At 33.8% G+C, this 14,478-nt stretch overlaps 1 protein-coding gene across 2 annotated transcripts in view; it reads left to right on the top strand.

Moving 5' to 3' along the window:
- The window catches only part of LOC111055043 (furin-like protease 2), a 718,014-nt gene that overhangs the window by 666,218 nt on the left and 37,318 nt on the right, over nt 1-14,478 (top strand). For both annotated transcript variants that reach the window (XM_039435422.1, XM_039435421.1), the window contains 2 exons: nt 4,023-4,187; nt 12,286-12,520. In XM_039435422.1, the coding sequence (XP_039291356.1) occupies nt 4,023-4,187; nt 12,286-12,520 (400 nt within the window). The remainder of the gene's footprint in view (nt 1-4,022; nt 4,188-12,285; nt 12,521-14,478) is intronic.

Below are 14,478 nucleotides of genomic sequence, written 5' to 3'. Positions count from 1 at the left end.
ACAAATACACACGAAATCATTATTTTGCGACCTGCAAACTTTGACAGACTTGACCAGACTTGAGCCTGCCAGGTCACTCGATATTATTATTATTACTATTCAATCCAATTCAATTTATTCATCCTTTTTACAACATAGTTATTGTACAAAGTAGTTATGAAATAAATAACTTAAAACTAAAACAAAATAACTTGAAACAGCAGGTCAACAAAAACACGGAAGGTCCCTGCAAAGGCAAAGCCTGTGCGCAGGGGCCGAGTGTTACAAAAAACTACAGAACCAAAGTGAAAGCATAAAACAAAAATATAAATTATAAGTATGAAATTTGTATAATAAAAAATCTCGAGAATACAGACAATTAACAAGAAATAATGAACTTTTTTAAGAGAAAAAAAAAAGAGTTGAAAGGTGAAAAGTTACAAGAAATCGAACAAATCAGTAGAGTTATGCGATGTGATCCATTGACTTATTTCGTTAGAAAGATTTCTGGTCAAATAGTTAGAGATAAAATGATCAGGTATTACGTTAACAAGTTTATGGACAATGTAATTGAACTGCCTTCTACAAATGGATAAAACTGTATGATGAGATTCGAAAGTGATGGATGAGGGACGAAGATTGTACGGTGATAAACGAAGATTGAAAAGATTACTATGCTTATTCATGTAGATTATCAAGTTTTTCTTGTGAAGCTGCCTGACAGTCAGCACATTCAGTTCCCTGAAAAGATTGTCACTAGGGAAACGTCTGGGCTTTCCAAGAATTGCCTTTAATAAGGTCTTCTGAATAACAATTATCTTATTCAAGTAGGCAGCGCCCCAAACGATAAACCCATATTGAAGAAAAGACTGGATGTAAGCAAAATAAACCAATCTAGAAACGGCTATGTTACTCAATTTACTGATAGTGTAGAATTTGTTGATCCAGTGTTTAAGCTTATTACAAGTGATATTGTTGTGGACATCCCACCGAAGATGCTGATCAACAGTGACACCCAGATACTTGAAGAATTTTCCTCTACCTAATTTTGGACAACTACAATCTGATGAATCTGAAAGGTTACAATCAGGACTATGAATATGAATATGAGTGAAATCAAGCGGCAAACCAACAACATTCGGTGAAAAGGCTAAAAATACACTTTTCTTTGCGTTGAGGGTAAGAATATGCTCATCTAACCAGGCTTTAACAGTTCTTAATCCAGATTCAACCCCATTTTTAACCTCTTCCCATGAATTACCAGTAAATATTAAGGCGGTGTCATCTGCAAAAGCAAGTGTCACACAGTTCTCAATATCAAGTTTGATTAAATCATTAATGTAAATGAGAAAAAGGATAGGAGATAGCACCGTGCCTTGTGGGAGACCAAAATCACTCAAAAGTCCAAACTAGTTTTATTTTCTAAGGTGAGCTTTTGATGTCTATCACTCAGGTAACTGGTGAATAATCTAAGGGGTACACCACGAATTCCTAATTTCTCCATCTTGTTCAGTAATTTTGAATGAGGAATGGTGTCAAAGGCCTTAGCTAAATCCAGGAAAATGGCTATTGTTTTCTTATTATTAGTGAAGTTATTGGCAATTGTTTGAGTTAAGAGAGTTATAGAATCAATTGTATTTTTGTTAGTCTGAAAGCCATACTGCTATTTATGAATGAACTCGTGTTTGACTGAGTAACCAATTAATCTAGACTTGATTACTTTTTCCATTATCTTTGAGAAACCACTTAACAGGCTGATTGGGCGGTAATCCTTAGGATCCCCCATCTTATGAAGCGGTATAATATTCGCTAACTTTAAACTAACAGGGAAGTGCCCTTCTAAAAAACAACGGTTTATTATTACTGTTAATGGTTTAACAATGTGTAGGAGTATAATTTTCAATGTTCTATTGCTTATTTTGTCAATTCCCGGAGCAGAGTTATTGTTGAGAGAGTTAATAGTAGCTGATATTTCACTTTCGTTTGTGGGTGATAGGAAAAAGGAGCCATGACCATTTACAGAAGAGTTCATGAACAGATTACCATCAGATGCATTGGGATTATTACTTATCAGCTTTCCAGCAAAAGTTTTACCTACTTCAACAAAATGACGATTTAAGATGTCTGCATCAATTTTAGGAACAACCTTTTTACGGCTCTTACCCAATAATTCATTCAACGAGTCCCAAACTCTCCTAATATTGTTTTTATTCTGATCAATCTTGTTTTTATAATAGTCACATTTACACTGTTTTAATAATTTATTAAGCATATTTCTGTAAGAGATGTATTCGGCTTTTAATATTACATTAGAAGGCTGTTTAGAGAGCTTTTTAAAAAGTTTATCGCGTTTAGCAATTGCTACAATAAGTCCCCTGGTGATCCAAGGCTTCAAAGGTTTTAATCTATGTGGAATATGTACTTTAACTGTAGCCTGTTCTACATGGGATGAAATCTTGTCACTTGTTAGTCAAAAAAAGCATTTGATCATCCAAGAGTAAATTAGGGCTTAACACCTCACTCCAATTTTCTTTTTGAATAGAAGACAATAATTTATCATAATAAACTTCATTGTAATAATTAATAGGTTTGTCAGACCCATCAATATCAGCCACAAGATCAACGTGAACACTAGTAAAAAAATGATCAGTTATATTAGTTTTCATAATAGAGCTGATAACATTATCAGAATTGAACGAAGAGTTCTTGAAAAAAATGTGATCGATACATGATTCAGTATTGTTATAAATTCTTGTAGGTTTATTTATGTAGGATTTCAAACCATTTAACGATAATATTTCAAAATATTCACTGGCTAAATTAGTATTTCTATTCAAATGAATATTCATGTCACCAGCGAATATTACGTTAGATTTATTCCTTAGATTTAACAAGCAGTCATTCAAGCTGTTCAGAAAAATATCAACATTGGATGAAGGCGATCTATGAACAGCGATAACAGTTATCTTTTCGCTAACTCCTGGCACTTGTACATCCAAACAAATAGAGTTGGCTTCATTAATCTCACAATTCAGCTCATCTACAATCAAGTTACTTTTAAAAAATATACAGATTCTGTTACATTTATTGATTTTTCCTATTTTATTAATTACTGAATAACCATTTAGGTAAAAATCGAATTCATTATCATCGACCACCCAAGTTTCACTAAGAATTATAATATGAAAGTCAATTGAACAATTACTAATTATGTAAGAGAACTGATCGAAGTTTTTTTTCAAACTTCTAATATTTAAGTGGATGACATTAAAAAAAGAGTTGCGTTCTCTATTAACAAACAACTCAGTTCGACACTGGAAAATATTCTCAATTTCAATCGTATTGTAACATTCGAGGGAAATATGTTCGTCAACGTCATTGACAAGAACCATACTAATATTACTATTACTAATATCGGGGACCGAGCTTCGCTTTGGACTACAAAAGCATGAAAAACTTATTACGAAAGTAGAAATTATCATAACATTCATACAGAAATGTTCTATCTCATCACAGTAAATTGAGATTTATTCCCAAAGGAATGCAAAATCACAATGGCCCAGTTGCACAAAAGTCGGTTAAATTTTAATGCTGATTAATTTCACATGAACCAAATCAGAAAAGACCATTTCAAAAAGATGGATCTATTGGAATTAATAAGGAACCTGATTGAATGATTACAAAATTTCAACAGCTGAGTCATAATTTTGACACAGTCCCACACACATGAACTCGCTCACTCACTTCCATCATCAACAGACAACAAAATAATAATTATTAGCGTTTTTCCAAGAATGAATTTTAATTATCCTACTAATGTCCTTCAGCAAGTTTTCCCAGGGATATGACCTAGTGCAATCGAATCGTTATATTATAAACCTACTATGTTCTGAATTCCGTGAGAATCGTTAGAGCCGTTTTCGAGATCCGGTGAAATACAAACATAAAAACATCATTCTAAACATATGAACAGAAATTGCTCGTTTAATAGTAAATATAGGATTATATCGATGATAATTCAATGATTTCAATGTTGGGAATAGGAACGTCGGCGTCAGCGCCCCTAGCGGCAGGAATGTGCGCACTAGCATTGGAAGCCAACCCTGAACTAACCTGGCGTGACATGCAGTTCATTGTGGTTCTAACCTCAAAAGCGGCGCCTCTCGAGAAGGAGAACGGCTGGATTACAAATGGAATCAAAAGAAAAGGTAGATAATAAATTATCATTTTTAATTTTTAATTCCTTGATCATATATATTTTGGACTCAAATTTGGACAAAAATCATGAAGTGTAAACATAACCTATTTCTGGACAATTTCTATCTAAATTTGGGAAAGGAACAGATTTCGGGTTTAAGTCTGTTGTTTTTTCCCAATCATTCATAGTTGAGAATGATATTGCACATATCAATGTTTAAATAAATGAAAATATCATGAAACGGGACGATGACAAACTGGGAAGCTGGAAAACCAGCCCAGTTTGTCGTCTGCCCACTTTGTTGTCGCCAACCCATTTTGACGCGGTCCCCATGAAACGAGAATCCGAAGTGACAGTATGCTTCCTGTAGCATTGGCCTCTGTGACTTAGTAATGACATATTGGCAAGGTATGGTTTGCGGGGTAATATCTACTTCCTTTCAAAAGCATCCTAGTACAGTCAATATAACAGACATAAAAAAGGGGGTGTGTTTGCAATTTTTATTGTGGTTCTGATTTTCGAATATATTATTTGGGTACATAAGAGAAGTCCAGGACCAATTTCTCCATGCGAAATTTCCTTGTGCTAGATACAGAGTGGCCCGAAAACCTCGTATTTTCGCCTAATTTTCCAGTTTTCAGCTATTTCTGCCATATCACTCAATCGGACAAAAAAAATTGCTTCCGCATTTTTTTAGACTATAAAATTCTGAGTAGAATGAGATCATCCGGAACTCTCTGTCTCGAATGAGTACTGAGTTATGATTTTTCAAAAATGAGTGGAATTTGAAGAAATAATTAATTTTGATGAATTTTAGTTTTTGATCAACAATATCTTCCGATTGTTACCATTTAGATGTATAATTCAAAATCCCTCTGAGCGTCCTTTTTGTGCTCTACAATCTGAGATCAGGTAGAGCGCTCTATCTCAAATAGATTTCCAGGTACACCTGACAACAAAGCTTCTTGTATTGTGAAAAACACCTAATTTTCAGTTCCAACCATCTCCACCAACTAAATTGTCGTCACATTGATATTTTGCACAATGATATAAGTTCATGAGATTATGTTCTATGAGAATCACCCGTTGGATGCACTCCATTTCAGTATATCCTAGTGGAGAGGCGCGCTTAAGGACACCTCAAGGATCAAAATTTCAAACCCTTGTAACTTTTGACACGATGCTCAGATTTCATCGTACTATCGTACTACACTTCATTCTTCTCAGCTCGTCAAAGCGGTTCAAAATCATGCATTGATTATTTCTTCAAATTCCACTCATTTTTAAAAAATCATAACTCAGTACTTATTGGAGATAGAGAGTTCCGAATGATCTCATTTTATTCAGAATTCTATAATCTAAAAAAATGCGTAAGCAAATTTTTTTTGTCCGATTAAGTGATTTGGCAGAAATAGCTGAAAACTGGAAAATGAGCCGAAGATACGAGGTTTTTGAGCCACTCTGTATCTAGCACAAGGAAATTTGCATGAAGAAATTGGTTCTGGACTTCTCTTATGTACCCAAATAATATATAAAGAAATCAGAACTACAATGTAAATTGCATGCACCAATGTATATAGTGACTGGACTATCCAGCTCGACCATTTCTATAGATGAAGGAAGCTCCTTACAAATCTTCTTTGATTGAAGTTCTCTAAACACAGAGATTCTTCATGAATGAGAGTGTTGCAAAAAAAATCAAAATCAAAATCATTTATTCTTCAAAAAACAAATTTACAGTATAAAATACAACACTTTCACAAAACTTGTCTAACCTAATCCTTATATGACAATTTACAAGACACATTGAGAAGAAAAAATCCCTGCAAAGGTTTAACCTGAGCGCAGGAATGAGTCGCTATAAATAACATAATAACAATATCGAGGGAAACAGGATGTTGAAAAACTACTCTATAAAATGAAAGAAATTAATATTAAATATACAGACAGTTAAAGTTAATTGCAATAATTCGTGAAAATAGAAATGTACAAAATATAAATTACAAATATTGAACAGCAGCACAACTCATGATTATAAAATGATGATAATCATAGCATATAATTTATGTAAACAGTATCCACTATGCTTAGCAATTTGAAATTTATATACAATATAAAAAGAAATGGAAAATCACGTAGTTTAATTCATGAATCAGTTCAAAAAACATTGAAAATAAGAGGGAAAGGTATTCACTACAAAATAATACATTATTCAATAGTTACAAAAAAGTTTGATATTTGTTATTTCTAAAGGTTATTATAACTTTGGAAGGAGAAAATCTTTGATCAATACAGAAAGTATAGGATCTATAGTAAATGAATTTTACTTGTATCAAAATAGTTTTTCATTGAGCTTGAATGCTACAATACATTTATCCAATTCATGCCTAGTTCTACTGTTTAATCTGAAATTGACAAAATCAAAAGGTATATGATTCAGTAGTCTTTTAGCTACAAAGACAAACTGCCTACAGCACACGTCCAACACTGTACGATCATTCTGAAAAGTAATGCTAGATGGTCTCAAATCATACATAGTCTCTCGAAGTCTGAAGTTATTTTTGTTTTTTATTATATATAAGAGAAGACTCTTTGTATATAATTGTCTGACAGTTAATACTTCGAACTCATTGAAAAGATCACTGCTGGGGTAACGTCTTGGTTTGGAAGTAATTGATTTGATTAAAAATTTTTGTATGGTGAATAATTTATTGAGATGGATGTTTCTGGCTCCTCCCCAGGCTATTATACCATATTGCAGTACTGATTGGGCATAAGCAAAATAAACTAGACGAGAAATATCTTTATTCTTTAGCATACCAATATTGTGAAATTTAAAAATTAGATACCTCAATCTTCGACATAAGCTATTTATCTGTATATCCCATCTAAGATGGCGGTCAAGAATTATGCCAAGGAATTTAGTTTTTGTAGCACTCGCTATTATCGGGCAGTCACAGTTCACCAATCTGTTACTAAGACAGGTATGTGAATGAATTTTAATATTGTTGAATTGATTAGGTTGGCCGGTTTGATTTGGAGAGAAAGTTAAATAAGTACTTTTTGTGGTGTTTAATGTCAAAGTGTGGTGATCCAAGTATGCCTTAATTTTACTGAGACCATTTTCACTAACTCTTTTCATGTCGTTCCAGGAGTTAGTGGTGAATAGTAAAGTAGTGTCATCAGCATATGATAAAATTTCACAATTTTCTATTTCCAGGTTAAGCATGTCATTAATATAGATGAGGAACAAAATTGGTGATAAAACTGTACCTTGCGGGAGCCCATAGTCTGATAAATTAGCTTTACTTGTAACACCATCCATAGCCAGAAATTGGGAACGACCTTGTAAATAATTCTTGAAAAGTTCCAGGGGTACACCTCTTATGCCTAGGCATTGCAGTTTTTCCAGAAGCATAGAATGTGGGATAGTGTCAAATGCCTTACTCAGGTCCAGGAAGACTCCCAATGTCTTTTTCCTATTATTAAAATTATTATATAAGATCTCCACAAGTTTGACAATAGCATCTTCTGTGCATTTACCTTCTTGAAAACCAAACTGATTTTCGTGAATAATATTGTGTTTCTTTAGATAGGTTAGCAGACGGCTTTTAATAACTTTTTCTATTATTTTGGAAAAAACACTTAAGAGACTAATCGGCCGGTAATTTGATGGATTTTGAGGATCACCAGACTTGAACAGTGAGACGATAGAGGCTACTTTGAAATGTTTAGGGAAAACACCCTCCACAAAACACTTATTTATAATAGCTGCTAACGGTTTAGCTACAGAATTAGCTATTCTTTTGAGAGTCATGTTTGATATTCCATCTATACCGGAAGCTGAACTGTTTTTAAGTGAGGCAATGAATTGTAAAATTTCTTCCTCGTTGGTAGGAAATAGAAAAAAAGAATGCGGTGAATTAGTATTTCTGTGTGCAGAGTGTGTGCGATTGTTGCTGTTGGATGCTTTCAATCTCTCTGCAAAGATTCTACCTACATTAGCAAAATGATTATTCAAGACTTCTGGGTCAATTACAGGATTAGATGTGTTCTGTTTACTGCCTATCATCTCATTTATGCAGTTCCACGTTTTTTTACTATTACCCTTAGATTCTTTGATTTTATTTTTGTAATATTTCAGTTTACATTGTTTTATCAAATTATTTAATAAGTTTCTGTATTTGGTATATTCTCTTTTGAGCCTGGTATTAAATGGTTGTTTAGTGAGCATCTTGTGCATTTTATCTCTAGTGCGAATTGAGTTAATAAGTCCTTTAGTAATCCAATTTTTTAATGGTCTGAGTTTGTGAGGTATTGATTTTTTTGTAGAGGCATTTTGTATGTATGTATTTATTTTATTAATGAAAACAATAGTGGACTCTTCAGCAGCACCGCAGTAGACATCAAACCACTTTTCGGAATTCAATCTCTCCACCAGAGATTCAAAATCAATCATAACTCTGTGATTTGGAACTCCTTCGGTTACCACGGCACTGGGCGTGCTTAGTTGAAGACATGTAGAGTAGTGATCGCTTACATTAGTTTCAAAAATAATACCACGGATTTCATTTGAATCGAATGTAGTATTTTTTAAGAATATATGATCCAAGCATGATACTGAATTGAGCTGTACTCTGGTAGCCTTGTTTATATACGATTTAAAACCATATGTGGACATAGTGTTAAAATATTCGTTGGTTGTTCTACTGTTGGAAATCAAATCTATATTCAGATCACCAAGTAGCACGATATTCCTATGATCACGAAAATTATGTAAACATTTATCTAAGCCATCGATGAAGAGATCAATATTCGTAGACGGAGACCTATAAATGGCAAACATAGTCAGCTGAACAGCCTGATTAGGCAATTGAACATCAAGTATGATAGAATTCGACTCATCAAGTACATAATCAATTTTTTTTACCCTCAAGAAATCTTTCAGGAATATGCAGATTCCATTACATTTATTCAAATTCCCTGGCTGATTAATAGATGAATACCCATTTAGAGAGAAATCGAAAGAATGTTCCTCATTAATCCATGTCTCTGTTAATATAATTACATGAAAATTAACTTTACTATTCTGAATCATAAATGCAAATTCATCAAAGTTCTTATTTATGCTACGTATGTTCATTTGGAGAATATTAATATCATTAATGCATGCTCGGTTTGCACTATTGCAGGGATCAAAAGTAAATAAATCCTCTATTAAAGTGTCATAGCATTCATTAGCTAGTTCATCTTCAAAATTATTAATGATAGCCATGAAATAATATAATTGAAATAAGACAAGTTAACAAGGTTGAAAAAAGAGTACTGAATAAAACAATTTATTGATAAGAAACGTTCTAATATGCTAAAGTTTGTAAATGAGAAAAAATATAGAAATGTATGATTTTGATCAATACTAAGTTATAAGGAAAATAATAATTATTATTCAACTAAGAGACTAGTTTTCTCAATTTTTTAAGAAAGCTGAAAAAGTAAAAAAAAAGAAAAAAAAAGTATGTCGAAACTCCGTATTCTGAAGAAGAAAATTGAGACGATTTACCATCTCCAATCAATTCATTCACTTAAAGATAAGCTAAAATAAAATCTATGTAGTAAGACCGAAATATCGATACTCGATTAAACTTCATTCATTGAAGCTGATTTATCAGTAAAAATGAGTAACTGTTGCAGTACTATAACCGAGAAAGTATAACTGATAAAATATTCGGAATAGTTTTATCTTATCACTAGAATTTTACTGTTCATTGACGGTAAATACAATAACGTTGATGATCTTAATCACAATTAAAGACATATCCTTCCTAACACAATTCGAACAGAAAAAAATGAAAAAATCGAAAAATGGAATATAATTGTAAAATAGAAATACTGAATTCATATCAAAATCAAAACGTAAATGCTCTACTAAAACTTATTAAAAGAAGACATGTCTTATCGAAAGTGAGTTATTATTAATAGTTTTAATCATTAGTTGAATATTTCTCCAGGTCATTTACTCCTGTAATACGCTCAACCTGAGATGAAAGGTCCTTTCTAACGAGTACTTTACAATCTTTTACCCACACGAAGGCCAATTTACCTTGCTTTTTGAGATTTCTAGCCAAACCTAAAAGTTTTTTATTGTGAGGAGCCAAATGTTCGTTAATAAAAACGTGGGAATCCGGGAGGGTGCTCTTTATTTCCGTAGACTTCAAACCCTGTTTCTTTTTAGCTGCATCCAGCCACGCTATCTTGGATTTTCTCGCCACAAATTTGACTACAATGTTGCTTGTGCCCTTGACGTTAGGAACTCTATGCGCAATCGAGATGTCTTCTAGTCGGTGAGGAACCTTTATCACTCGAGCTACAGCCTCCAAAACTTCGTAGATATCTTCCTCATCCGTCAGTGGAATGCCGGTGATTTCAATATTATCCAATCTGGAGCGTTGATGAAGGAAATTGATTTCATCTTCCAGTTTGCTATTCCTTTCACTCAAATAGCTGGAAATTTTATTCAAATTAGTGAGATTATCCTCATGTTTAACGGATGTTTCTTCTAACGTATATTTGGATTGCTTTAATAGTTCAACATCTGCACTCAATGCATCAATCTTTGGCTCGAATACAGCTCGAAGCGCAGTTATTTCCTCTAGTACTTGACTCAGTTTAGCTTCAAGTCCCGCATTCACGTATTCAGCACTACCGACGCAATCATCACATTTCCAGGCTGCTTTGACTTGAGAGTTCATTTTTTTGAATTTTTCTATGTTACCAAGTCTAGTGCAATGAGCATGAAAACAGAGTTTACACTTACTACATTTAATACCTTCGTTTGTTGTAAATTGCACTTCACACTTCGAACACATGGACATCTTGAGACAGGAACACAAAAAATTATTGATTGAGAGAATTTAGTTTCAAAATAATTAACGGGTTTCGACACACGAAAAACAACTAGCGTTTACACAAAAATTGCAACACATGAAATGTGTGGACAAGTTAGAGATTGAACCAGTAATGGAAAAAGCATGATGAACGAATGTCAGCTGATAGGCTGAGTTGTGCTAAGAGGACGTAAGTCCAAAAAGCTCCTTGTGTTTCTTTTCGGATGCATGTAACACGTTGCATTTGAGAAGATACAAAAGAGCATCTGTTGCTTATGGAAAGATACATTGAAGCTCCTTGTGTATATTTTTGGATGCATGTAACACGTTGCATTTGGGAAGATACAAAAGAGCATCTGTTGCTTATGGAAAGATAAATTGAAGCTCCTTGTGTATCTTTTCGGATGCACCATGTTGCATTTGAGAAGATACAAGAGGGCATCTATTGCTTATAGAAAGGTACATTAAAGCTCCTTGTGTATCTTTTCGTATGCAACACATTACTTTTGTGAAGACACATCTGTTCTTTATGGAAAAATACATTGAAGCTCCTTGTGTATCTATTCGGATGCAACAGGCTGCTTTTAAAAAGATACAAGAGCATCTGTTGCTCATGGAAAGATACATTTTCTGAATATTCTATTTGTATTCTTACCGTCGTTGAGATAACTTGACACTCCTTAGCTTTAAAGCTTTTTTTGGAGAATATAACAATATTCCTATGAAATGTAAATGAAAATAAAAATCTCAGTATTTTTTGAACTATTTTTAACAAGTAGTTCTGTGAACAGTAGACCTCACGCAGTATTCTTATCCACAAGTACCTGATTGAAACTATAGACTTTATGGGGAATACAGCAATAGACTGGCTTCTCCACACATCTGTGTAATCACTTGTCAGCTGATTTTTGATGAATAATTCTATATTCTGATTTTTACTCCAATATTGGCGTATGAAGGAGGCTTCTTTTCTTTTTATATTATCCTTGAAATGCAAAATTTCAAAAACGTTGTATATATGTCAACGCGCAATTAAAAAAGGAACATACCTGTCAAATTTCATGAAAATCTATTACCGCGTTTCGACGTAAATGCGCAACATATAAACATTTAAACATTAAGAGAAATGCCAAACCGTCGACTTGAATCTTAGACCTCACTTCTCTCGGTCAATTACAAGTAGCCCTATACAGAAAAGAGACAATATTCGTATGGCTATTGCAGTTTCGCACAAGTTCGGCTACGGTCTGATGGACGGGGAGGCAATGGTGTCGCTGGCCGAGCAGTGGAGTCCGGTGCCACCTCAGCACATCTGCAAGTCGCAGCAGATCAACGAGGAGCGACCGATCGAAGCCGCATACGGCTCACTGCTAGCAGTTTCCATGGAAGTCAACGCATGCTCTGGAACTCTCAACGAGGTCCGCTTCCTCGAACACGTCCAGTGCAAGATATCGCTCAGGTGAGACAAACCACTCTATAGTGAGGTTCACGTTATAATGGATTCGTTATAAACGTCAGTTCATGGTTCACGTTATAAACGTCAGAATTGGATGTAGAATATCATCCCCAATATCCTAGTAGAGCTAGAAAAGTTTCAGGGTTGAAGGATTAAAAGGAAATTTAACTTTAATGATTAAATTGAAAACATCGCGAAGATTCGTTTTTCTTTTTAATATCACTTCTCTCAAAATCATTGGACATCGTAAAGCGTGAAAATTCCATATCAAATTAACGGGGAGAATGTCTCCTTTCTATTGATGTCTGGATCATTTATATTCGACCTATAGCTATTTTTTAATATGAATGATCATGTTCTCCAATGTCGAGAAACTTTGAGCAGAAATCATGAGATTTTCGAAATGCAGGAAATGTTTTTGTTTCGAAAGATAAGTGGGTTGTGAAAGCGAGAAAGTTTCTCGTCAGAAATAATTGAAATTATTTTACTCGGAAGAACGTATTTTGATCTCTCAGGAGTTTCATAGTCAAGGATAGCGGCTGAATGGTGTGCTACCATATGCTATCAACAGCTGGGATCAACAGAAACAAAATACAGAATGCTTGAAAAATTCAGCGATTGCAAGCCACAACATGAGTATAGGCCTAGATAGTGAAAATGACAACCTCGCCTCGAATAATCCAAGCAGTGTTTCATTACAGCCTTATTTCTAGAGTCAATCAGCTGCTCGCGTTTGAAATAATTCAGTCAAATATCTTGGAAATTTCCAGCTTTTAGCATACAATTATGTACACAATGCGTACCATGCAGTCGCTCTCCAACTTGAAAATTCCTTGGAGACCAAAATACGACCTTCCGACTTCTTTTGATAATATTGAAAAAAATAATTTCAATTATTTCTGAGAATCTTTCTCGCTTTCATCACCCACTTATCTTCCGAAACAAAAACGTTTCCAGCATGTCGAAAATTCCATGTTTTCTTTTCGAAATGTCTCGACATTGACGAACATAATCATAAATATTGAAAAATGCAAGCTCTGCTGGGTTTATACATCTTTCTGTGACAAAAATTTAACTAAACTGGTGATATTTTTCAAAGTTTTCCGATTTGTATACTTTCAAAATAAAAAATCATTATCAGTAGAAAAAAATTGTTGATCATTAATCTTTGAGGTATGAGCGCCTAAAGTTTAAATCTCTGGGACTGATCTTGTCATAAGAGATAAATTCATGTAGTTTTGAGGATAAATTATTCATGGTATTGTTGATTGAATAAAAAAAATTTCTTTGGAAATATCAATATTGATGTGGAAGTTATTCAATTCGCCAAAAATTACCGAAAATGATTCTTATTTGAGTAATAGAATGGAATCATATTGGTTTTGGAGTGATATTATTTCAGCGAACAATGGCTGGTGTGTCAGTAGTTGTAGTCAAGGGTCTGACATGATGACTAGCCGAACAATGGGACATATGAATAAGTTGAGCATATGCTTATACTTCTAAAATTTGAAGCATTTGCTTCATTTTTCCTGAATAAACGTGAGCAGAACCTTTTGCTCATGCTCATAAAAAAAATATTGGAGCATTTGGTCAAAAGTAAAAGCTTATATTCAAAATTGTATGAATAAACTAGAGCATTTGGTCATCTTCTGATGAAAATGCTTCTTAAAAGGTGAGCTTAGTCTAGAGCAGCTTTTCACCTTTGCTCAACTAGTTCAAATGAGGAAGAGGAAACTGTACGAGATACGATCACAACCAATAGTTGAGAATTATAAAATTCTTTTTAGATTCAACCATAAATATATCACCATTATTCCTACAAAAGAATAAATACAAAAGATAGCTATCTGATATAAGGATAGCCATCACAAAATAGGGAATAGGCATTTAAGAAGATGAGAGTTTAGACGATTATAAAAATGCTATTGAGATTATAAGATTATGCTGAAGATTAGTAT

The sequence above is a fragment of the Nilaparvata lugens genome, chromosome 9, assembly GCF_014356525.2.
Source record: "Nilaparvata lugens isolate BPH chromosome 9, ASM1435652v1, whole genome shotgun sequence".
Lineage (NCBI taxonomy): Eukaryota > Metazoa > Arthropoda > Insecta > Hemiptera > Delphacidae > Nilaparvata > Nilaparvata lugens.
The sequence above is the reverse complement of the archived record's forward strand: the minus strand, read 5'-3'. Positions and strand labels throughout refer to the sequence as shown.